Source organism: Stegostoma tigrinum, chromosome 11 (genome assembly GCF_030684315.1).
Source record: "Stegostoma tigrinum isolate sSteTig4 chromosome 11, sSteTig4.hap1, whole genome shotgun sequence".
Taxonomy (NCBI): Eukaryota; Metazoa; Chordata; class Chondrichthyes; order Orectolobiformes; family Stegostomatidae; genus Stegostoma; species Stegostoma tigrinum.
Genome location: NC_081364.1, coordinates 28695343 through 28719812, shown reverse-complemented (window position 1 = coordinate 28719812; position 24470 = coordinate 28695343). Strand labels below are relative to the sequence as shown.

The 24470-nt window shown below is 42.9% G+C and overlaps 1 protein-coding gene across 6 annotated transcripts in view; it reads left to right on the top strand.

The window, feature by feature from the left end:
* The window catches only part of fgd (faciogenital dysplasia), a 227545-nt gene extending 205558 nt beyond the window's left edge, over positions 1-21987 (top strand). For all 6 annotated transcript variants that reach the window (XM_059649869.1, XM_059649874.1, XM_059649873.1 and 3 more), the window contains 3 exons: positions 1558-1713; positions 7933-8073; positions 21053-21987. In XM_059649869.1, the coding sequence (XP_059505852.1) occupies positions 1558-1713; positions 7933-8073; positions 21053-21274 (519 nt within the window). In that variant the 3' untranslated portion in view covers positions 21275-21987. The remainder of the gene's footprint in view (positions 1-1557; positions 1714-7932; positions 8074-21052) is intronic.
* Positions 21988-24470: the final 2483 nt, after the last annotated feature.

Genomic DNA, 24470 nt, shown 5'->3' with positions numbered 1-24470 from the left:
ACAAATGCTAGAATTAGTCAACAGGTATGGCATTGACTTTGGGAGCATTGCAAACGTGAAGTTTCATAAGACTGTGTTTTGGGACTGTGGTTAATTTAGGATAAAGTAAATAAGAGAGTCACATGACTTATTGTGAAGCTTGCCTAGCAACAGGCTTTGGTGATGGGGCTGTTAACGAATCAAGGGAGGCTGGAAAAAATGTTGAAGTTGTTCATGTTTGGAGACAATGCAGCAGCATCTGTCGACAGTGGTTCGTCTACTACTCTCCAAAATTTCTGGACAGCGTTCGAATTGGGGTCTTGAGGATAGCAAATGAATATTCTTCCTGAGATACAAGACCCGTGTGGTTCACACTGCCAGGAAGATGAGGTTTGAGAGCAGGGAGAAAGAGAAGATCAGTGGTAATACTAGAAAGTAGCTTGGTATTCAGTAATGAGATTTGTGCTCCAGGGGAGGGGAGGAGGAAGTGTCCTAGAGTTGGCAGCCAGCCTGTGCCAGGTAGAAGTCAATTTGTTAATCAGCAACAAAACTTCCGACAGGAATGGTACTGGGTAACATATTATTATGAAAGTCAAATCAAATAGTTCTCAGATCTGGATCAACAACAACAAGAACTTTCAGTCTGTAACATTGTAATACATTGCAAGGCGCTTAACAGCAATATCATCAGGCAAAAAAATTGAAACTGAGCTATTAGGACAGGTGATTAAAAGTTTGGGTAAAAAGGTGTATTTTAAGGAGCAACTTTAAAAAAAGGGAAGAAGTAGAGGATAAGAATTCTGCAGCGGGGCACTGGGCTGATAAAGGCATGACCACTAATAATAGAGTGAATTGGGAAGAATGTATATGTTTGAGCGGAGGCTACAGAGGCAGGCAGTGGAGGTGTTTGAACACAAGTATGCCGAATCAAGCTTTGCTCAACAAAGCTTTTTGAATAAAGCGAAGTTTGTGAAGATGATAGGTGAAAGGTTGTGCTCAGATCATTAGAATGATTAAGGCTGAATGTAATGAAGATATGGTAATGTTTTTGAGCAGCAGATGAACTGAGGAATGGAAATTAATGATGTTACGGAAGTAAAAGTATCAATCGTTATAGCAGTATTCCCAAATATAATAAAAATCAAACCACCGTTAAAGGGAATCATTAATTTATAATAAGTTTGAGCTGATATCACTGTTGCAGTTCGTCCACCAAAACTCTTAACACTAATTCTGTGCAATTCACTGAAGACTACTGAAAACATCAAGGACTTTTGAGTGTTTAGGACAAGACACAGACATTATGTCTCTTTTTGGTTACTGATTGGGCATTATGCCAAGTATGTTTTAGGGGCTTTCATTTCACTGAACTCTGCAGATATACTGCCAAAAGCAACACTGAGAAGAAAAAAACATTTTGCAACAGTGATTAAAGAACGTAATGTTGCTAGTGATTGTGAACATGTCACATGTCTTGATTCAGGAATGGGTCAAGATGGGTGAATCAAAAAAAAAGCAGATTGGAAACATTTTTATGGCAGTAACTTACTCTAAGGATGCTGTTGTTGGTTTTTTCAGATTATCTGTGGTAAATGTTCAGAATTCAAGCCATTTCCAGATAATAGTCGGCAGAACCGTGTATGTAAGGAATGCTTTACGTTGCCAGCTCCAGCAGTCCCTTCAAACCCAGTACCTGAGAATGTAACAGAGCAGAAGAAAAAAGGAATCATGGAGGTGAGTGAACATGAACACAGAAATTACTGTTCAATCATTGTGATGAATTTTGGGAGATTATAAGTAAAGAAAAAGTGAGTTAACTACCGTAATCCTACAGAGTTCTTTTTAGAGGGAGTCAGAAATTTGGACTTGTCCAAAAACTGGTCCCATATTCCCTTGTGTTTCCCTGTGTTCCCTCATAGATGACATCACAGCTGGATAGGTAATTGCATGCCAGGACTCCATGTTAACCTCCACATTTTAGATATTAGTAAAATTTTTCAGCTCAAGTGACACGTTTGTTGAGTAAATTGCCTTTCTGATAATATGCGGCATCCGTTGTTGTTTGATTACGAGAATGTAGGCATCACCGGCTCTGCCAGTAATTATTGCCCAGAGGGCAGTTAAGAGTCAACTCCTCATAGCTGTCTGTCTGAAGTCACATGTAGGCCAAATCAGGTAAGCGCACTGGATTCCTTTCCCTAAGGGTGTTAGTGAACCAGATTAATTTTTAGGACAATCAACATATAGTTGCCATTTGTCAAACTGTTTATTTCAGTTTTTTTCATTGAATTCAAATCCCACCGTTGCAATGGATTCAAACCATGGCCTCAGGAGCCTGAGTCTCTACATTCCTTGTCTGATACCACTATTCCACTGCCTCTAACAGTCCAATTCAGGACATCTGGGAACACGATAGTAAATTACTGAAACATACAGGCTAAAACACGTCAAGGTCTGGACCAGAGATGGGCAAGCACATAGATTACTACGTGTTTGTGTCTGTTCCCCGAACAAGGTCCTCAAATATTCTGGAAGACCAAGGTAGCCATTATATGCCATTTAGAATGAATTATATAAGGATCCATCCCTGCACCAAATGGGATTTCCAACTGACAAAGCAGGCTGTAATCAAGGCCAATATAGATGTGCTCAGGGTAGGGGACAGCTTGGATTATGTGAGGGACCAACACACAACTCCCACCTCACCAAATCACCAGTCCTATAAAGGCTGCAGCCACTGGTAATCGCTGCAAGTCATTTCACCTCCAGGATCATACCTAAACAATTGTGAAAAAAATTGAAAAATTAACGTCAAGTTCTTGTCCCTCACTACCTGTATCTTCATGTCAGCAACTCCCACCAGGGGCTGTCAGTCTGACTGTTGAAGGGCCTCCCATTGACCTTTCAGCTTGGGAGCCTGTCTGTTGGCCCTGATTTGAACAGCAAGCCTGCTTCCTTGCCTTTTAATTGCCTGGACCATTGAACATTACTATCGACATGCCTAAAGAGTGCATTTGTGAGGTCAGAATGTAGAAATAGCCCTCTGTGTTGGCCCTGAAACCAATTAAAAGCATAACCCCAAATCTCTGTCAGAGCTAAAAATCATTATTAATTTACAAATCAATATTTCAAGATTTGATTTCAATCTAGTTCATTGAAATATATCATGTAGTTGCACAGGACAAAGCTGTGTGACAAGAACAGTGCACTTGTACACTATAAAGCTTTGATATTTTTTCCCATTTTCTGTCATGAATTGTTTCCCTAATTAACAAAATAAATTGCTGTATGGTATAAGGAACAATGAGACTAAGAGGGTAGCTGGGATTGAATACAGAGTTTATCACAATGTCACAGGAGTTTAAAAAAAAGAATTAAGATGTTACACTTGAACGAATTTAAAGTGTAAGCGATTTTGTTGTATTTCATTGTTTAGCCCCATTATTCAGTCAGAACACAATATCTACCAAATAAGTGCTTGTCATCAAAAATACACTGAAGGAATAATTTTGAAAGCATGATCTTTGTTGTATTTTATATCCAGTTGAATAGAATATGTCAGGTCGTTGAACAAAAATTCAGAACTAAGCTTCTCAAGAGTGGAATTATAAAACCAGTCAATGTATGTACACAATTTTACAACACATGTCATCAGTGTGGGACCTGATATTTCACTGGATGATCTTGCTGAGGGACAACATATGAAGGAGAAGTAGAAGGAAGCCAAAACCATAACAGATTGCAATTTTGATGAACAGCTATTATAGGCCAAATATATAAAGTAACTATTATTTTCTCCACTTGCAATTACACAAGTCAAAAAAAACTTGCATATGTACTTTATCAGACCCTGAAAGTATGATAAGAAATCCTATATTACTTTTCAGAAAACAAATGATATTCTCTCTCAATTTTTTTTAAGTGTACACTTGCTGGCCTTAAGTTGGCTACTATTGACCACCAGTGTGGATGACCATCCTCCTGGAATGTCACATTCTTGTATGATATAGATGTTCTAGTCAAACTGCATGAAGAAGTTAGTGCATCTCCCAGCCAGGTTTGTTTAGAATGAAATTCATTGAAGCTTATTGTGCTTGAGATGGCACCAATGCCCCCTACAGATATTGCCTCAACAGACGATACTAATAACCGCAAAACCACCTCGTTAACTAAGTGATTCATCCAGGAAGCTTTGTCACATCAGGATGGAATGTAGCAAAGCAGTTCCGGACTTGTCTAAAAGCCTTCTGCTAGTCTCAACCTCTCTTGAAATCTGGTTTTATAGGAAAAATCCTGTATTTCACCTGGAAAGTGGAAATAATTCCAACACTGCAGATGTGTGTGTTATCATTTGCCTCAACACTGAGCTCCAATGAAATAGAATTCTGCCAGGCCAGCCCACTGCAAGAACTGACTGGAAGTTGACCTACTGACATTAATTCATATGTATTTAATTCAATTATTAATCCAATTAATTCAAATATATTTAATTTTTAGTTTGTAATTGTAACTTATTTCATTTCCTTTTTCTTTCCCCTTTGTAGGCATGTGTTACAATAACTACCCATCAGGTTTTGAATACATTAATATACCCTCCTTTGTTTGAATCCTAAAGAATTGTTGGTCTTTTTTAAATTGGATTTCACAATTAGAGAGTTTGGAGTGAAACAAAACCACCTATTTCAAAATGAAAATGACCAACAAAAAAAAGTAAATCACCTCTGTTACAAATGAGATAGAGAGAGAGAGAGAGAGAGAGAGAAATAATTACACTCGCCTGTCCCTCTTGTCCACGATATTATGCATAAGTCTTTAAAGTAAACTTTTGTTTGTTTGAGAAAATTATAGTTTTGCGGGCAAACAATTATTTTATAAAATCTAAAGATTGTACTATTACTTTTCTGAAAAGTAATATGGCTATATTAAATGTAGCTTCTTAGAATTAGGAATATTTGAGGGTCTGAATAGCCATATTTGAAGGGTGATCAGAATGAACGAGTTGTGATGCTAAATAGAAGACAAAAGCAAATAGTGCTGTAATTGAGATAATGGGAACTGCAGATGCTGGAGATTCCAAGATAATAAAATGTGAGGCTGGATGAACACAGCAGGCCAAGCAGCATCTCAGGAGCACAAAAGCTGACGTTTCGGGCCTAGACCCTTCATCAGAGAGGGGGATGGGGGGAGGGAACTGGAATAAATAGGGAGAGAGGGGGAGGCGGACCGAAGATGGAGAGTAAAGAAGATGGGTGGAGAGGGTGTAGGTGGGGAGGTAGGGAGGGGATAGGTCAGTCCAGGGAAGACGGACAGGTCAAGGAGGTGGGATGAGGTTAGTAGGTAGCTGGGGGTGCGGCTTGGGGTGGGAGGAAGGGATGGGTGAGAGGAAGAACCGGTTAGGGAGGCAGAGACAGGTTGGACTGGTTTTGGGATGCAGTGGGTGGGGGGGAAGAGCTGGGCTGGTTGTGTGGTGCAGTGGGGGGAGGGGATGCACTGGGCTGGTTTAGGGATGCAGTAGGGGAAGGGGAGATTTTGAAACTGGTGAAGTCCACATTGATACCATATGGCTGCAGGGTTCCCAGGCGGAATATGAGTTGCTGTTCCTGCAACCTTCGGGTGGCATCATTGTGGCAGTGCAGGAGGCCCATGATGGACATGTCATCAAGAGAATGGGAGGGGGAGTGGAAATGGTTTGCGACTGGGAGGTGCAGTTGTTTGTTGCGAACTGAGCGGAGGTGTTCTGCAAAGCGGTCCCCAAGCCTCCGCTTGGTTTCCCCAATGTAGAGAAAGCCGCACCGGGTACAGTGGATGCAGTATACCACATTGGCAGATGTGCAGGTCAATCTCTGCTTAATGTGGAATGTCATCTTGGGGCCTGGGATGGGGGTGAGGGAGGAGGTGTGGGGACAAGTGTAGCATTTCCTGCGGTTGCAGGGGAAGGTGCCGGGTGTGGTGGGGTTGGAGGGCAGTGTGGAGCGAACAAGGGAGTCACGGAGAGAGTGGTCTCTCCGGAAAGCAGACAGGGGAGGGGATGGAAAAATGTCTTGGGTGGTGGGGTCGGATTGTAAATGGCGGAAGTGTCGGAGGATAATGCGTTGTATCCGGAGGTTGGTAGGGTGGTGTGTGAGAACGAGGGGGATCCTCTTGGGGCGGTTGTGGCGGGGGCGGGGTGTGAGGGATGTGTCGCGGGAAATGCGGGAGACGCGGTCAAGGGCGTTCTCAATCACCGTGGGGGGAAAGTTGCGGTCCTTAAAGAACTTGGACATCTGGGATGTGCGGGAGTGGAATGTCTTATCGTGGGAGCAGATGCGGCGGAGGCGGAGGAATTGGGAATAGGGGATGGAATTTTTGCAGGAGGGTGGGTGGGAGGAGGTGTATTCTAGGTAGCTGTGGGAGTCGGTGGGCTTGAAATGGACATCAGTTACAAGCTGGTTGCCTGAGATGGAGACTGAGAGGTCCAGGAAGGTGAGGGATGTGCTGGAGATGGCCCAGGTGAACTGAAGGTTGGGGTGGAAGGTGTTGGTGAAGTGGATGAACTGTTCGAGCTCCTCTGGGGAGCAAGAGGCAGCGCCGATACAGTCATCAATGTACCGGAGGAAGAGGTGGGGTTTGGGGCCTGTGTAGGTGCGGAAGAGGGACTGTTCCACGTAACCTACAAAGAGGCAGGCATAGCTGGGGCCCATGCGGGTGCCCATGGCCACCCCCTTAGTCTGTAGGAAGTGGGAGGAGTCAAAAGAGAAGTTGTTGAGTGTGAGGACGAGTTCAGCTAGGCGGATGAGAGTGTCGGTGGAGGGGGCCTGGTCGGGCCTGCGGGACAGGAAGAAGCGGAGGGCCTTGAGGCCATCTCCATGCGGAATGCAGGTGTACAGGGACTGGACGTCCATGGTGAATATGAGGTGTTGGGGGCCAGGGAATTGGAAGTCCTGGAGGAGGTGGAGGGCGTGGGTGGTGTCACGGACATAGGTGGGGAGTTCCTGGACCAAAGGGGAGAAAATGGAGTCCAGATAGGTGGAGATGAGTTCAGTGGGGCAGGAGCAGGCTGAGACGATGGGTCGACCAGGGCAGGCAGGTTTGTGGATTTTGGGAAGGAGATAGAAACGGGCCGTGCGGGGTTGGGGAACAATGAGGTTGGAGGCTGTGGGTGGGAGGTCCCCTGAGGTGATGAGGCCATGAATGGTGTTGGAGTGCTGTAATTGAAGCTAGTTAAAAAGAGAGAGCCAACATTTGTATATTAGTCTTCTTGACCTCAGGATGTCCCAAAGAACTTTACAGCCCATTAAGTACTTTTTGAAGTGCAAACACTTTCATGATGTAGGAATATGATTAATTATGTTGCTTTGAAGTGGATTCTCCTGATTTAGAATTTAAAACTGCATACAAAAAGCATAGATTCTATTTGTGTAAAAGATGTCGTCTTTAATCTCATTTTTAGCCCACATGTCCACAGTGGATGGAAAAAACATTTTTGCATAATACTGCTGTTTGTAGATGTTCCTTTCCTGGATTTGGGTCTTGGTTGTCTCAGCTAATACCTTATGAGTAACGGTCATTTCTTTTTCAGATAGGGCTCATAAGAGCCCTAACGGTCAAAGAGAATGACTTGGATCAGGCTTAGAAATGGGTGCTTCATTTGAAACGATAGCAGTTTTTAGGTTTGGCCTGTAATAGTTTTTCTTGATACTTGTACTCCAATATGGTTTTGGCTTCCTTCTATTTCTCCTCCACATGCTGTCCCTCAGTGAGATTATCCATAAAATACCAGGGTATTGATGACACTCAGCTCCACCTCACTATCTCAACTGTGGTTTGGTGTTTAAATGGATAACTAATTATGCCTTTGCTGCAAATTACTTTGCCTTTTTATGGAAGGTTCATACATTATCGCTATCAAAAGGATAATGGTATTTTTCTTTCGTTGGCTCTCAGGTTTAACGTTAGTTGTTATTTCTGCAACAGAGACCAAGCTCACTGACGAGTGACAACAGTGTGTTCTGCAGCAACTTGAGTTTTATGGAAAAAGGAAAATCCTGGCAAAAGGCATGGGTAGCTATTCCCAAAAGTGATCCATTGGTACTGTATTTGCACATAGGCAATCAGGTAAGAATGAGCGTCACCAGTTCACTCAATTCAGCTTTATATAAGATTCGTCAGATTTAATGTGAAGTAGGTCAAAGGATTTTGCTATTTTTAAAAGAAGAGACTACGCAGTTATCAGCGGCAAATTTGGAGTTATCACATGAAAGTTTCATGTGCTACTATCTACTATTACTACTTCCATTCTTCAAGTTCTGATCTACTTTTCAGTACACTTTTCAGTACTGTGTGAAACAAGAGGGTAAACCCAAAGCTGTTCAGATTGTTTTCTGGCTTACTTTGGAAGTGAACTTTGTGAGTTTTAGTGAATATTAATTTTGTGAAGTTGCTTAGTCACAGAACCACAATGTAAATCTGGTCTGAAGGACAGCTTTCCTTCTAGTTATGTGCAATCTGAGAAAGGCAAACGGATCGTGAATGTCATTAGGGACGAGCTCTTAGCTAGGAAACATTGGCGGGTGAGTTTATAATGACTGGCTTTTCCTCCATATGGTAATGGTTTTGCTGGGCCAACCTTCACAGTGACCACCAAGATCAGAAGCAAGAGGAGGAGAGGTGACATCCATCTTTTCTTCAATATAATGTGCTGTGGCTCTGTGATATGCTCCTGTACTGTGCACAGAACATTTAATAAAATTGCTGAATAAATTCTGTTGAGGTTTTTCACTTTGCATTCATCAGGAAGTTTCACAAGATGATTGGGCTCTGATAGATGCATCATCATGGAGATTGACCATTAACAGCCGAGCTTTGTTGGTGTCAACCTGCCTTGTTTAAAATTTAATTGGTCGGGGTATTATCCTGAGAAATGAGCTGGCAAATTGTTGTCACCTATTTTGTTCCATTGAAACAGGTACATTACTCATTTGTGTAATAAGCAAAATGGCTTTTTAGCTTGATGGCAGCAGTCTGTCAGTTCTGAAAACCTCGGCATGCTGCAGTGCTCCAATGAATCACAGTGCAAACTGGAAGAACAACATCTCATCTTCAGACCAGGGACTTTACAACCTTCTGGACTTAATATTGTGTTCAACACCATTGAATTGTGAACGTGCTTCCCTTTCTTTTAGTTTACTTGTTACATTCTCTGTCACCACATTGTCTCCCCCCTCCTCCCTGTCCCCACCCTATTTAGAATTGTCTGTTCTTTCAAGTCTGGCAGCTCTCACATTCTGATCACTTAATCTGAATTATCAACACGAACTATCAACATCCTTTCTCCTCTTACACTCCAACCCACTCCCCCCTAATTATAGCATAGACGCTGCCCCCTTCATACTTCACTTCAGCGCTGATATAGAGTTATCTAGACTCTTAACGTTAGCTTGCTCTGCCTTGTTGGATTTTATCTGACCTGCTGCAATCTCCAGAATTAGTTGTTTTCAGTACAGATTCCAGCATCTGCAGTAATTTGCTCCTACCTTGTGGTGAACACCATTTGTGTTGTTATGATATAGTAGCAGTGTGACACAGCAAGCTTCGCCTGTTGCTCAGAATTGAGAGATGCCTTATCCTTCGGAGATAACCTGAGATGTTTAGGCTAAAACTGGCAGATTTCATCAAACCCTTTATGTGGTCAGCGCAACCAACCCATGCTTGCAAAACTTACAGCAGTGTCTAATGTTAGATTTGATTCTGCAACTGGGCAACGATTGCTGAACAACCGTGAATGTGAGAAGCATTCCACTGACAGCCAATTTAGGATTGTCAGTCAGGCTTACAGAGTGATAAACTTACATGTGCTACATATGTTGTTAGACAGAGCTGTATTCTTTGCAGACAGAAAGAACGTGCATATATACTGACCTTCTTTCAAGTCAACAAAAGATTGGTTCTATTCTCAGAGCATTGCCCTGAAAAATGGGACAACAGCAAAATGGCTATGTTTTAAATGGTTAAAAAAGTGCAGCACACTGCTGTGCAGAGGGACTTGGGTGTCCTTGTGCATGAAATGCTAAAAGTAGGATTGCAGGTACAGTAGGTAACTAAAACGACAGATGGAATTTTGTCTGCCACTATTTGAGGGATGGAGTTTAAAAACAGGGAGGCTATGCTGCAGCTGTATTGGGTCCTGGTGAGGCCACACCTGGAGTACTGTGTGCAGTTTTGGTCTCCTTACTTGAGAAGAGATACACTAGCACTGGAGGGCATGCAGAGGAGATTCATTCGGTTGATTCCAGAGTTGAGAGGGTTGGATTATGAGGAGAGACTGAGTAGACTGGGTTTTATACTCAATGGAATTCAGAAGAATGACGGGAGATCTTATAGAAACATACAAGATTACGAAGGGAATCGATAAGGTTGAGGCAGGAGGTACCCAAGCGGAATATGAGTTGCTGCTCCTGCAACCTACGGATGGCATCATTATGGCACTGCAGGAGGCCCAGGATGTACATGTCATCTGAGGAATGGGAGCAGGAGTTGAAATGATTCGTGACTGGGAGGTGCAGTTGTTTATTGCGAACCAAGCGCAATAAACAACTGCACCTCCCAGTCTCAAACCATTTTAACTCCCCCTCCCATTCCTTAGATGACATGTCCATCCGGGGCCTCCTGCAGTGCCATAATGATGCCATCCGTAGGTTGCAGGAGCAGCAACTCATATTCCGCTTGGGAAGCCTGCAGCCCAATGGTATCAATGTGGATTTCACTAGCTTCAAAATCTCCCCTTCCCCCCACTGCATCCCAAAACCAGCCCAGCTCGTCCCCGCCTCCCTAACCTGTTCTTCCTCTCACCTATCCCCTCCTCCCACCTCAAGCCGCACCTCCATTTCCTACCTACTAACCTCATCCCGCCCCCTTGACCTGTCTGTCCTCCCCAGACTGACCTATCCCCTCCCTACCTCTCCACCTATACTCTCCTCTCCGCCTATCTTCTCCTTTATCCATTTTCGGTCCACCTCCCCCTCTCCCTATTTATTTCAGAATCCTCTCCGCTTCCCCCTTTTCTGATGAAGGGTCTAGGCCCAAAAGGTCAGCTTTGGTGGTCCTAAGATGCTGCTTGGCCTGCTGTGTTCATCCAGCTCCGCACTTTGTTATCTAGTAATCTTTCACAATTTGGCTCAAGTACTTCTGTTGGAAGTGTATCCCAGGCTGTGACTAATAAAGGGAGGAGTGTTAGCTAGGACAGCAGGATAACTTGGCCTCCTTTGAATGGAGGCATTGGGTGAGGGAAGCATTGTCAAAAAGGCTTCAACTGCCTTTTATACAATTCACTCCATTTTATTTTCTATTGCAATTATTATGCACGAATATTGGATGCACTGTGTAACAGGTGATTGATGCTGCTTCTTCCAGTTTATCACCTTGCCTAAAATTGAACATTTATCCTCATGGAATTGTTAATGGCCTGAGGAAGACCATAACTAGCCAATGGACTATAATTTAATATTTCATCTATGCAAAAAAAAATCCTCTGTCAGTTAACAGCAAACTCTTACTGTTCTCTCGTCATCCCAATGTTTAGCATGAACTGAGAAATGTGCTCTTGGAAGATGTTCAAAATTAGAATTTCCATGTAGACCTGTCATGATTTCCTCTGATCTTCCATTTGCTCTAATCAACTGCCAGCTTTAATTTCCTGAAACATAAGCTTTCCTTACAGTCACTTTCAATGGTGCTGTTGTAATACAGTATGCCAAACCCTTGGCTACTTCTAAACATTTGCCAGAGACCAGCCAATAATTCAGTGATCACACATTTATAACAGCTACCAAAGCTTTCAGTAGACTCTGTGGACTTGTTGCAATCTGTGCGTGCAAATTGTTTATAGTATTATTATAATATATGATAATAATAAAGGCATTCAGGCAATGGATTGAATCTTTGCAGAAATTGGCTAAATCTCATATTTGGTAAGTCGTGTGGAGGTTTTCTCACACTATTTTCCCAATTTCATTTCATGACCTATACTCTACAATCCTCTGGTGCCCCATTCACCACTCACAGAAATACTCTTCACTGCTGGGTTATTGCAGGGTCCTGATGCTGTGCCATCTTTGAAGTCCAGCCATGAACCCAATCAAGTGTCAATCTACAGTTGCCCTTCACTATACACATAGTGGAAAGCAACCAAAAACCAGTCCTTTTCAAGGTACACAGGAGGCACATGAAAGTGCACAATCTTTTATTGCTGTTTAAGAATCAAGCCACACACCTTGCTCATCTTTTGCCTTATCCAATCTTACAGCCCTGTCAAAATCATTGCTGCTCTTTCCTCGATGCCCAATGTGGGACCATCATATACAGGAAAGCCTTCCAGTGATTCAAAATAGTCATTTTTATTCAGCAACAGCAGAAATGATCAGTAAAGAAACACAAAAAGTTGTATTTATCTCTGGGAACAGAAATGCTTGCTTTTTGAACATTGACAAGTTTAGTCCGTGACTTATCACTGCACTCAGCTCTCATTTACTGAGACTGGGTGTCAATTAAGGCCTGTCTGACTTGTTCCACTTGACACTGTTGTCACCTATCATGCAGAAGGTGACATTCCTCACCTCTTATTTCCCTTATCTTCCCCCTCAGAGTACTGCTGCTGCTCTCTCACTCTTCATCATCCATCACATCCGTCTTTGTCTGCTCCAGCGTGCAGAGTACAGAATGCAATGATTATGTGGCACTTTGGAATGTTAGCAGACAGGTCCAAGCATCAGTATCTTATCTCCAAGAGGTTTGTTGTCTAAGCCACCATCTCCTTGGTTATAAAATGAGCTGCATTTGATCTAAGCAGAGTCAGTCATGAGATTGCATCACGGAATCATCATCCATGGACACGGAGGGTAGCCCTTATCTCCTAGTAACCATTCTTGTAAAACCTTCCACCCTCGAAACTAAGCAGGAACATGAGACTTCTTAAAGAAAAAGGCATCACAGTACCTCCGAGGGAACCTGCCACAGGCATCCAAGAGGTGGTACCAATGATCACACATGACTAGCACATTAATGGAAAGGACTCTTTCTGTTAATGAGCCCAACTTTGTGATGATGTGCATACTGTCTTTTTGAGCCTTGTGTCTGGAAGGAGCCAGTTGCAAAGCCAACTGCCTGGGATGCAGGATTAACTTCTTTTTTGAGAATACGAGATGAAGTGGTGTGATCTGACATGAAAAGCATCAGTAATGGTCTTGATTCAGTTTTGGGTGCAGTACTGAGAGATCCACTCGTTTCCCTATGGATCCTGGAAGATGCCAGCAAAAATATTTGGCACCTTAACTTTCACCTTAACAGCCACCAGGATAGGATGGTCACCTGTTCTTTCATGACACAGCTCCTGCTCCAAACATTGGGATAGTTCTGACAATGTCCTGCCACATCCTCAGACTGCAAGGCACTGCAGTTTGCTCATCTGGAGGAAATGGCATCAAGGATGATTCTGGGCCTGCTGCATCCAGAGGAGACCTTCAGTTGCAAATTTTTCATGTGTAGGTTTTTTAGCATCCTGCTGCTGGTCGTGGACTTGTATCTATATTTCTCTGTGCCTTTATAACATCACAGTGCCAGTTACAGTCTATGGATCCATCAGTTCCACTTGCTGTAAACTTCTGTGAGGAACTTAAACAGAACAAGTTCTTAGTAATGTGAGCAGTCAGAATTTGCATCACTCTCAAATGATGGTTCAGCACACTGCTCCACTCAGTGGGACATAGAGCACTCCAGCAAGGAGGGCCATAGAATATTTTGTCATGAACACTGCTACCTTCTCCTCCCAACTCCTCGTCATCCAAGGAAGGCATCAGTGCATATAAGAGCATATTGGTGAACACAGTTTGAGATGAGAGGGAATCCATTTCATGCTCCTGCGCAGCCTATAGGATCTTAGAAATAGCAAGAACTGCGGATGCCACAGTCAGACAACAGTGTGGAGCTGGAGGAACACAGCAGACCAGACAGCTTCAGAGGAGTTGGACTGTTGATGTTTCAGGTTGGGACCTTTCTTCAGAAAGACAGTCCCAACACAAAACATCAACTCGCTTGTTCCTCTGATGCAGCCTGGCCTGCTGTGTTCTTCCAGCTCCACACTGTTGTCTATAGGATCTTACACTACCTTAATGTTTTGTTGCTCTAGGTGCCACTTTTAAGATGACCTGTGTTTTTTTTTCTGCCTCCCAAAGATGACCATGATCACTCTGTAATGACCAATAACATGATCAAGATTGCTTGTGACTGTGATTTGTATCCTACACAGTGGATCACTGGTATATATTTCACAGTCACTGAAGCTGTGATTACAGATAATGTTAAACTGTACTGTGTAAGTGTCAGAATGATGCAATCGCTCTTTGAAGGGCCTCTCATCACTCATAAGTAGAGTCTGCATGCTCAGATAGGGGGCATAAAAAAAACTGACTCTCGCCACTCCTGGCATGATCACATCGCAGAGTTGTAGAGCACGGGAAACAGACCCTTTGGTCCAATCAGTCCTTGCTGAACATAATCTCAAACTAATCTAGTCCCATCTGCCTGCTCCTGGGCCATATACCTCCAAACCTTTCCTATTGATGTATCTATCCAAATGTCTTTTAAACATTGTAATTGTACCCGCATCCACCACGTCCTCTGGAAGTTTATTTCACACGCATACGACCCTCAGTGTAAAAAAAAAAACCTCCTGTACTTTCTAAAATCTCTCTCTTCTCAACTTGAAAAATGTGCCCCCTGGTCTTGAAATTCCCCCGTCCTAGGGAAAAGACAACTACCACTAATTCTATCTCTACCTGTTATTATTTTAATAATTTCTATCAGGTCACCTCTCAAACTCCTACAGTCCAGTGAAAAACATCCCAGCCTATCCAACCTTTCCTTATATTTCAAATCTTCCATACCTGGCAACATCCTGGTAAATCTCTTCTGAACCCTCTCCAGCTTGATATTATCCTTCCTATAACTGGGTGCTCAGAACTGTATACAGTATTCCATAAGAGCCTCACCAATGTCCTGTACAACCTCAACATAACTTCCCAACTCGCATGCTGGAAAAGAACTGTGCAATGAAGGCAAACGTACCAAACACTGTCTATATGTGATGCAAACATCAAAGAATTATGTACCTGCACCCCTATGTCCCTCTGTTCTATAGCACTACCCAAGACCCTGCCATTAATTGTATAAGGCCTACTCTTGTTTGTTGCACCAAAATGCAGTACCTCACAATTGTCCATGTTAAACTCCACCTGTCGCTCCTCAGCTCATTTTTCTAATTGATCAAAATCCCTTTGTAATCTTAGAAAACCTTCTTCATTGTCTATTATGCCACCAATTTTGGTGTCACCCATAAACTTATTAACCATGCTTTCTATATTCTCATCCAATGACAAACAGAAGAGGGCCCAGAACCAATCCCAATCATTTCAGGCCTTCAGTTCGAAAAGCAACCCTCCACCATTACTGACTCCTACCATTACGCCAATTATACATTAAATTGGCAAGCTCACCCTGCATCCCAAGTGACCTAACTTTACTACTAATTGGTCTACCATGGGGAACCTTGTCAAGGCTTTACTAAAATCCAAATAAACAGCTATTAATCTGCCATCATCAATCTCTTTGCTAACTTGCTCAAAAATCTCAATCAAGTTTGTGAGATGCTATTTTCCTTGCACAAAATCATGCTGACTGTCCCTAATCAATTTTTGCCTCTTCAAATATTCACGTATCCTATCTTTTATAATCCCCTCCAACAATTTACCCACAACTGAAGGCAGACTCTGTCCTGTAGTTGTATCAGAGATAATGGGAACTGCAGATGCTGGAGAATCCAAGATAATAAAGTGTGAAGCTGGATGAACACAGCAGGCCAAGCAGCATCTCAGGAGCACAAAAGCTGACGTTTCGGGCCTAGACCCTTCATCGGAGAGGGGGATGGGTTGAGGGTTCTGGAATAAATAGGGAGGGAGGGGGAGGCGGACTGAAGATGGAGAGAAAAGGAGATAGGTGGAGAGGAGAGTATAGGTGGGGAGGGGATAGGTGAGTCCAGGGAAGACGGACAGGTCAAGGAGGTGTGATGAGGTTAGTAGGTAGGAGATGGAGGTGCGGCTTGGGGTGGGAGGAAGGGATGGGTGAGAGGAAGAACAGGTTAGGGAGGTGAGTCATTGCAGCAACCTCCTAGTCGCAAACCATTTCCACTCCCGCTCCCATTCTTTAGATGACATGTCCATCATGGGCCTCCTGCAGCGCCACAATGATGCCACCCGAAGGTTGCAGGAACAGCAACTCATATTCCGCTTGGGAACCCTGCAGCCCAATGGTATCAATGTGGACTTCACTAGCTTCAAAATCTCCCCTTCCCCCACCGCATCCCAAAACCAGCCCAGTTCGTCCCCTCCCCCCACTGCACCACACAACCAGCCCCGCTCTTCCCCTCCACCCACTGCATCCCAAAACCAGTCCAGCCTGTCTCTGCCTCCCTAACCTGTTCTTCCTCTCACTCATCCCTTCCTCCCACCCCAAGCCGCACCTCCATCTCCTACCTACTAACCTCATCCCACCTCCTTGGCCTGTCTGTCTTCCCTGGACTGACCTGTCCCCTCCCCACCTCCTCAACTATACTCTCCTCTCCACCTATCTCCTTTTCTCTCCATCTTCGGTCTGCCTCCCCCTCTCTCCCTATTTATTCTAGAACCCTCACTCCATCCCCCTCTCTGATGAAGGGTCTAGGCCCGAAACGTCAGCTTTTGTGCTCCTGAGATGCTGCTTGGCCTGCTGTGTTCATCCAGCTTCACACTTTATTATCTTCTGTCCTATAGTTGCCCAGTTTCTCTCTACAACCTTCCTTAAAGAAAGGTACAATATTAGCTACCCTTCAGTCATCAGGCACCTCAACTATAGTTATAGATGACACAAATATTTCTGCAAGGGATCTCGTAAGTTCCTCCCTTGCTTCCCACAGCGTTCTGGGATACTTTTGATCAGGTCCCAGAAATTTTATCCACCTTTATATTCTGTAATACCTCCCGATCTTCCTCTTCTGTAATGTGAATTTTTTTTAAAACATCACTGTTTATTTCCCTACATTCTTTCGACTCTAATTCTTTTTCCACAGTAAAAACTGATGCAAAATATTAAATTAGTATCTTTCCCATCTCTCGGGGTTCAACACAAAGACGACCCCCTTGATCTTTAAGAAACCCTACCCCCTCTCTTAATGTAATCCCTTGCTCTTAATGTATTTGTAGAATCTCTTTGGCTTTCCATTTGCAGCACACATTTACAAGTTACACGTGTAAGAAAGAAATACAACCTGTCTTTGGTAAAGTGAGAGGGCCCAACCCATATCTTACTCCCAAAACTCCATGTCTGTTTCTTCCTGGGACACTCTGGCCAGCCAATCTCTACATTCCAACACATCAATCCAAATTATGTCTTCACCTGTCAACATTACCTGAGAGCTCTGGCTCTAGAGTTCAGTCACACTTAACCTCACATTGTACTGCACAGAGCCCTGTAAAGAAGGTGCATGCCAGTACATGCCTCGACATGCATACAGTCCTGCAGGACTGATCGTGGCCCATTTCCGGACTATAGTGATTCTGATCCCTGACCCTGACCATCCAAAGTAGTAAACTGACTGTATTCGGGCCCCCGGACTGAGATCGGATGATGCCCTTCACCACCTGACTGATATAACCCCTCTTGATTTGAATGAGGACTATTCCCCTTACACTTTGAGAGAGAGCCATTTGGTTGAAGCATGTGTGCTTTGTCACATTGGCTGCAGATGTGAGGTTAATATAGCACATTGCTGTGCCTCACAGCAACACATTCATCCCTTTGAAAGATCATTGCATGCTGTCAACCGTGACAAACTGTCTGGCTTTGTCTGCACTGAGCAGAAAGGCAAGACAGAGATGCTGAGCCCTTAAACTGTGTCTGAGGGGGCAAAGCAGAAAATGACAAGGCAGCGAAGCTGTGTGTATCAAACCTGCCACAAATTGAGTGAGCAGTAATCTTGGCTACCACTATGACTAGCATGTTGGAAGTTGTCACGATCTGGTTTCTATCCAGTGGTTGGAAGAATGAGAAACTGCATTTTATCACGCAGGCTCTGATGAAGAGTCGTCTAGACTCAAGACATTTGCTTGCTGTCTCTCCATGGATGCTCCCTCACCCACTGTTATTTCCAGCATATTTTGTTTTCAGTTTTATCAGGCAAGGTTGGGTAATCATTGGGATGCTAGTGTACAGGAATAGGCCTTCCACTGCTCACTAATGAAAATCTCATCTCTCTGCCCAGCACTTGGCTTGGAAATGTGACATTTTGCACTCGATGCCAGGAAACACGTTGCTCGCAACTTTCTGGCTAATACTATACATCATTCAGGGGCTGAGAAGATTCTGCCCATTGTCTCTAATTTGATTGCACACAATGGCTTGAAATTATACCCTGATAATGAGTCTCATCCTGCCAGTGAATGAAAAAAGAAACCATCTCTCCAAGGTACAGTGGTGTGGGTGTTGGGGCCATTGGAAATGTTTAGAACCAGCATTTCCAAGGGAAATAGATCTTGCATAGGGAGTGGCAGTTGCCAAATTTCAGACATTTTTAATGCTATTTTTGCTCACTAATGAAGTTATTTTTCAAATTGAAAATTTTCTATTCGGCTTTCCATTTTGAATTCAAGGGTGATTCCTTGGATAAATGTTTTCAAATATTAGGAAACCTTAGTAACTATTTTAAGTTGTATATTCAGTAACATATCAATAAATTAGTTGAATTTACAACCTTCAGGGATTGTTAAAGCTATAATTTTAGCATCCAGTTGATAGAACAGAGGAAAGAAAGATTTCTCTATCAGCACGATATTGTTAGTGGATGAAAATGTGTATTTTATTTTAAAATATTGCTCTAAAGCTACCTAACATTTCAAAGGCAGTGAAGGTGTACATGGACTTCAGTAAAGCCTTTGATAAGGTTCCACATGGTAGGTTATTGGAGAAAATACAGAAGCATGGGATTGAAGGAGATTTAGCAGTTTGGATTAGAAACTGGCTTTCTGTAAGAAGGCAACAAGTGGTGCTTGATAGAAAATATTCAGCCTGGAGTCAGGTCACTAGTGGTGTGCCACAAGGATCTGTTTTGGGACTACTGCTGTTTGTCATTTTTATAAATGCTTGGACGCAGGCATAGGTGGATGGGTTAGTAAGTTTGCAGATGACACTAAAGTCGGTGGAATGGTGGACCATGTGGAAGAATGTTGCAGGTTGCAGGGAGACTTGGATAAACTGCAGAATTGGGCCGAAAGGTGGCAAATGGAGTTTAATAAATGTGAGGTGATTCACTTTTGGAGGAATAATAGGAAAGCAGAATACCGGGTCAATGGAAAGATTCTTGGTAGTGTAGATGTGCAGAGGGATCTTGGTGTCCATGTACATAGATCCCTGAAAGTTGCCACCCAGGTTGATAGTGCTGTTAAGAAGGCTTACGGTGTGTTAGGTTTTATTGGTAGAGGGGTTGAGTTCTGGAGCCATGATGTCATGCTGCAACAGTACAAAACACTAGTGTGGCCTCATTTGGAATATTGCATGCAGTTCTGGTCGCCCCATTACAGGAAGTATGTGGAAGTATTGGAAAAGGTGCAGAGGAGATTTACCAGGATGTTGCCTGGTCTGGACCGCAGGCCCTATGAAGAAAGACTGAGGTCCTTGGGTCTGTTCTCATTAGAGAGAAGGAAGCTAAGAGGGGATTTAATAGAGACATACAAGATGATCAGAGAATTAGATAGGGTGGACAGTGAGAGTCTTTTTCCGAGGATGATGATTTCAGCTTGTACAAGGGGCATAGCTACAAATTGAGGGGTGATAGATTTAAGACAGATGTCAGAGGCAGGTTCTTTACTCAGAGAGTGGTATGGGCGTGGAACGCCCTGCCTGCCAATGTAGTTAACTCAGCCACATTAGGGGCATTTAAACAGTCCTTGGATAAGCATTTGGATGATGATGGGGTAGTGTAGGGGAGGGCTTAGATTAGTTCACAGGTCGGCGCAACATCGAGGGCCAAAGGGCCTGTTCTGCGCTGTATTGTTCTTTGTTCTAAGGTAAGTGTTCATAGAAAGTTCCAGGTCTTTCCATATATCTTGTTGCATGAAACGAAGGATAACCCTAAATCCTAAGATTTGCACTTTGATATATGTATGTCCGATTAAGATGTAGATGTTGGTGTCACATTACTTAAGGATGTAGAGACTTGCATCTCATTCCAGGTGCAGGACACCTGGTAAATCTTACTTCAGTACCAATAAAGTGAAATTCTGAAACAAAAACAGAAATTGATGGAAAAGCTCAGCAGATCTGGTAGCATCTATGGGAAGAAAGCAGTGTTAATGTTTAGAGTCCAATGATTATGTCTATCAGAGAAGTGACATTCTATGCCGATTTGTGTAATATCTGAAATATTTACACTTGTTTCAATGAATTAGGTTGCATTTTTGTGTCTTGAGAAACTACTTGCTTACATGCAAAGTTAACTGCTTTTCTTACCACATTTTTAACCATCTGAAAACGAAATTTATTGATCATTCTTAACCAAAAGAAGAAGCTAGTTAAGGTCATAGAATAATTCACTTTTTTGAAAGATGATGAAATGCCCTCTGCTGTAGTTTGAAACAGAGGGCTATGCCTTCAAAAAGTTAAATAATTTGAAATGAATTGCAATGCTTTTGAAATAAATGAAGTGACCTTACAGTGATATTATTTTCTTTTTCTGACAGCAGTTGAGAATTTGGTGGCTATATTTGCCATTAGAGTTTCTGAAACTAAATTAAGCTTTATACCTTCCATTCTGAAAGTAGGCCTGCACAGATTGTGTGTATATATTGGAGGCTTTGTGCATTGTTAATGTAATCAAGTTGACTTTTTTTCTGGATGATGTGGATTTGAATTTCTCCATATTGAATTTGAAACGTGGACAGTGATAGTGTGCTTCAGCTTTTATCTGTTGCTTTTTAAAAACTATTTCATGTGTGTTTATGGGGATGTTTCTTTGCAGGATGGGAAAAATGCCCGTACTATCCCCTTGCCTGGCTATGAGATTGAACTTCCTAGTTCCGTTGATACGATTGAGAAGAAGCATTCTTTCAAGCTGAGGCAGTCCCAACAGATCTTTTATTTTAGTGCAGATGATGAAGAGCTTCAAAATAGATGGATTGACATAATCTCAAAAACTGCCAAGGGTGACGTTGAAGAAGAAGCAAGCAACTCAGTAGAATAAGAAACAGTGGCCAAATTAGCAACAAATGAGACCAAGGCTGTGTCGCGACTTTCTATGATGTTAGCTGTAATTTCCAAACTTGAATTGAACAGTGAGGGCACTTTGATTTGAGAGAGATGTTTAAAATTTAAATATAAGCAAGAGACTTAAGTGTTTTGTGTGTTGTCGGTTTTCAACAATTATGACAATTATGTTATTGAGGAACCTAAGCACATCAGCAAAGTGTCATAATTTACAAATTAATCAAGTCATTCATTCCATTCTGGAGCAGTGCAGCACGGTTTCTGTGTAAACGTGTTTAACAGCAGTACTTGCAATTCCTTTGTGCAAGGTGTATAGTAATTCATTACCTAAATGTATGTTCTTTTTAAGTTAAAACTTGTGAATCCCTGTGGCTGGCCACTTATGGTCTATCAAATATCTTCTATCCAATTCTTTAAACACTCAGTGCTCTTTGTCCTATTTGGCATTTGATGATGTAATTAATTCCTTCTTAAATAAAAATGCTAAGTGGATTTATTTTCTCTCTTTGTTCCATACTGCTAACAAAAGGCAGGAAAATGCTGTACACTTGCAAATTTATGCTTCTTGTAGCTTTTGTGGTGCAACAACCTGAACCAGCTATCTGTATGCCAATTTGACTTATTTATGTATTGTGCTTTTAAATAAACATGCCTGCTTTTCATCATTATTGCCCTCTTAGAGGATCTGAAGTCAACTTGGTCTGACTGAGTTTGTGTGTATTTGTGCATTGTGAGAAATATTGAAAATCCCTGGATCTTCAATGTCCAGGCAATGGAGGTTTGAAGGAAGGAGGTCAACTGGAATTTACAGTGAGACTTCAGTTTTCTTGAAATATTTTTGGTTCTTAGAGGCTTTGAGCAATAGATGCTGACAGGAAGGGCTTGATTTACAATTTGGTTTAAGAACCCAGCATTTGAATAATTACTGGGTTCCAAATCTGCACCAGTCTTGAAATGTAAATACTCTAGTTATTGTGAACTTGGCACCCAATTACTGACAATAAGAGATAACAAAGTGTGGAGTTGGATAAACACAGCAGGCCAAGCAGCATCTTAGGAGCAGGAAGACTGACGTTTTGGGAAAACTCCTGAGATGCTGCTTGGCTTGCTGTGTTCATCTAACTCTACACCTTGTTATCTTGGATTCTCCAGCATCTGCAGTTCCTATCATCTCTATCTACTGACAATAAGCATTGGTTGGAGGCAGAATATGGTTGCAAAGTGCCAGTAGTAAGATGAGTGAGTCTACCATTGCTATGCAGCAGAGAAGGGATGAGGTACCTGCACAGAGGCTGGTATCCTGTCACCAACTCACCCTTTATTACCTGTACACAGTACACTGGCTGTAATCAGCCAGCTCAGAGTCAGACCCCTGAACTAAATTGTCTCTCTCGCCTAGAGGAGGAACGTGGCCAGCATTTGCAATTCTGCTGCCGTTATACCTCTATCCCTTCAACTACCGGGTTTACCTGGTACGGAGTCTTCTCCCCATCAGCAACTCTGCTGGAATAATCTCTGTTGCAAGTGGGGTGGATCTATAATGGAACAGGAACCAGCACATTTTGGTATCAGTTAACACGGTAGGTTGCTTCTGTAAATCTGTCTTCAGTGTTTGGACGGCTCTTTCTGCTAGACCATTGGATGACAGATGGTATGGATCTGTCCTTATGTGCTGAATGCCATTTGACTTTAGGAAATATTCAACTTCCCTGCCAGTAAATGACATCTCATTGTACGTGACCAGTACTTCCGGCAGTCTGTGTATCACGAATAATGCTCACAGCTTCTCAATCGTCATCCCTGAGTTTGCAGAATTAACTTTATGTATGTCTGACCACTTTCAATGGGTGTCCACAATGACCAAGACTATTGAGCCATGAAAGGACCCGCACGTTTGACTGCAACCAGGTCCACAGTTTACCCGGCCATTCGTGTGAATGTGCGGACGCTGCTAGTGGCAATATTTGTCCTTGTTGGCACTTGGCACTACCCCACCAACGCAGCTATGTTGGCATCCAATCCTGGCCACCAGAAATAGCTGCTTCATAGCATCTTAATCTTGGGAACCCCTGGATGACCCTGGTGGAGTTTGGCTAGTATCTGACAGCAATCTTAACTCGGGACATTCACCCTTGCTCCCCATGCTATCCTCTACAGTGATCTGGTCTCGCTGGGTCCAGAAAGGTTTCAGCCCTGGTTGTGATGGCCGTTCTGTTTTCCCCATTACCGCCAGCTGTTTTGGTTTCACTTGGCAAGGATACTTCTTGTGTCCACATTCAGATATTGCCAAAGCTGACTGGGAGGGTGTTCAGGAAGTTTAAAACCACGACAGACTCTTCTGTAAGGCATTGCTGGTAGAATAGGTAGGAGGCAGCTCAAAGCAAGTGCATGTTCTAACTTATGTGCCTGAATAAGGGCCCAACGCTGAATTCTAATGGAAACTATGGGTGGCACTGCCTTGTCTTCCTTCAGTAGCCCTAGCAGGGGTTTGTGATTTGTGGCTATAACAAATTCCCATGCGTATAAGTAGTGGTGGAACTTCCTCAGACTGAAGATGACTGCTAAACTGTTTTTCTCTGTATGGACATATTTGTGTTTGGCATGTGCTGCAGCACACTCTTCTCCATTGGACAACCAGTGTAAGGTAACACTACCCTAATACCATAGGGGGAGACATTACCTCTTGTTTCAGATTGTAGTGGGCCAACGCCTTAGATGATGATAGTAGGAACTGTGGGTGCTGGAGAAACTGAGATAACAAGGTGTAGAGCTGGATGAACACAAATGATTTTCTGAAGAAGGGTCTAGGCCCAAAACGTCAGCCTTCCTGCTCCTCTGATGCTGCTTGGCCTGCAGTGTTTATCCAGCTCTCTACACCTTGTTATCTTAGATGACGATAGCCACTTTTTCACATTCCCCAAATGCCACTTCATGGCTACATGAACATTTACAAGGCTGACCCTTTGTCTATAGCAGGTGTAAGGGCACGAAGATGGAGGACAGGTTGTGTATGAATTTTCCACAATATTTTGCTAACCTAAGGAAAGACCAAAGCTCTGGTACAGACATTAGAACCAAGGCTTCTTTGATCGCCATCCCTTTATCTTCCAATAGGTGTTACACAGTTTTGATGACTCTCGAACCCAAGCAGGTCACTTGGGGCATTTGGAATA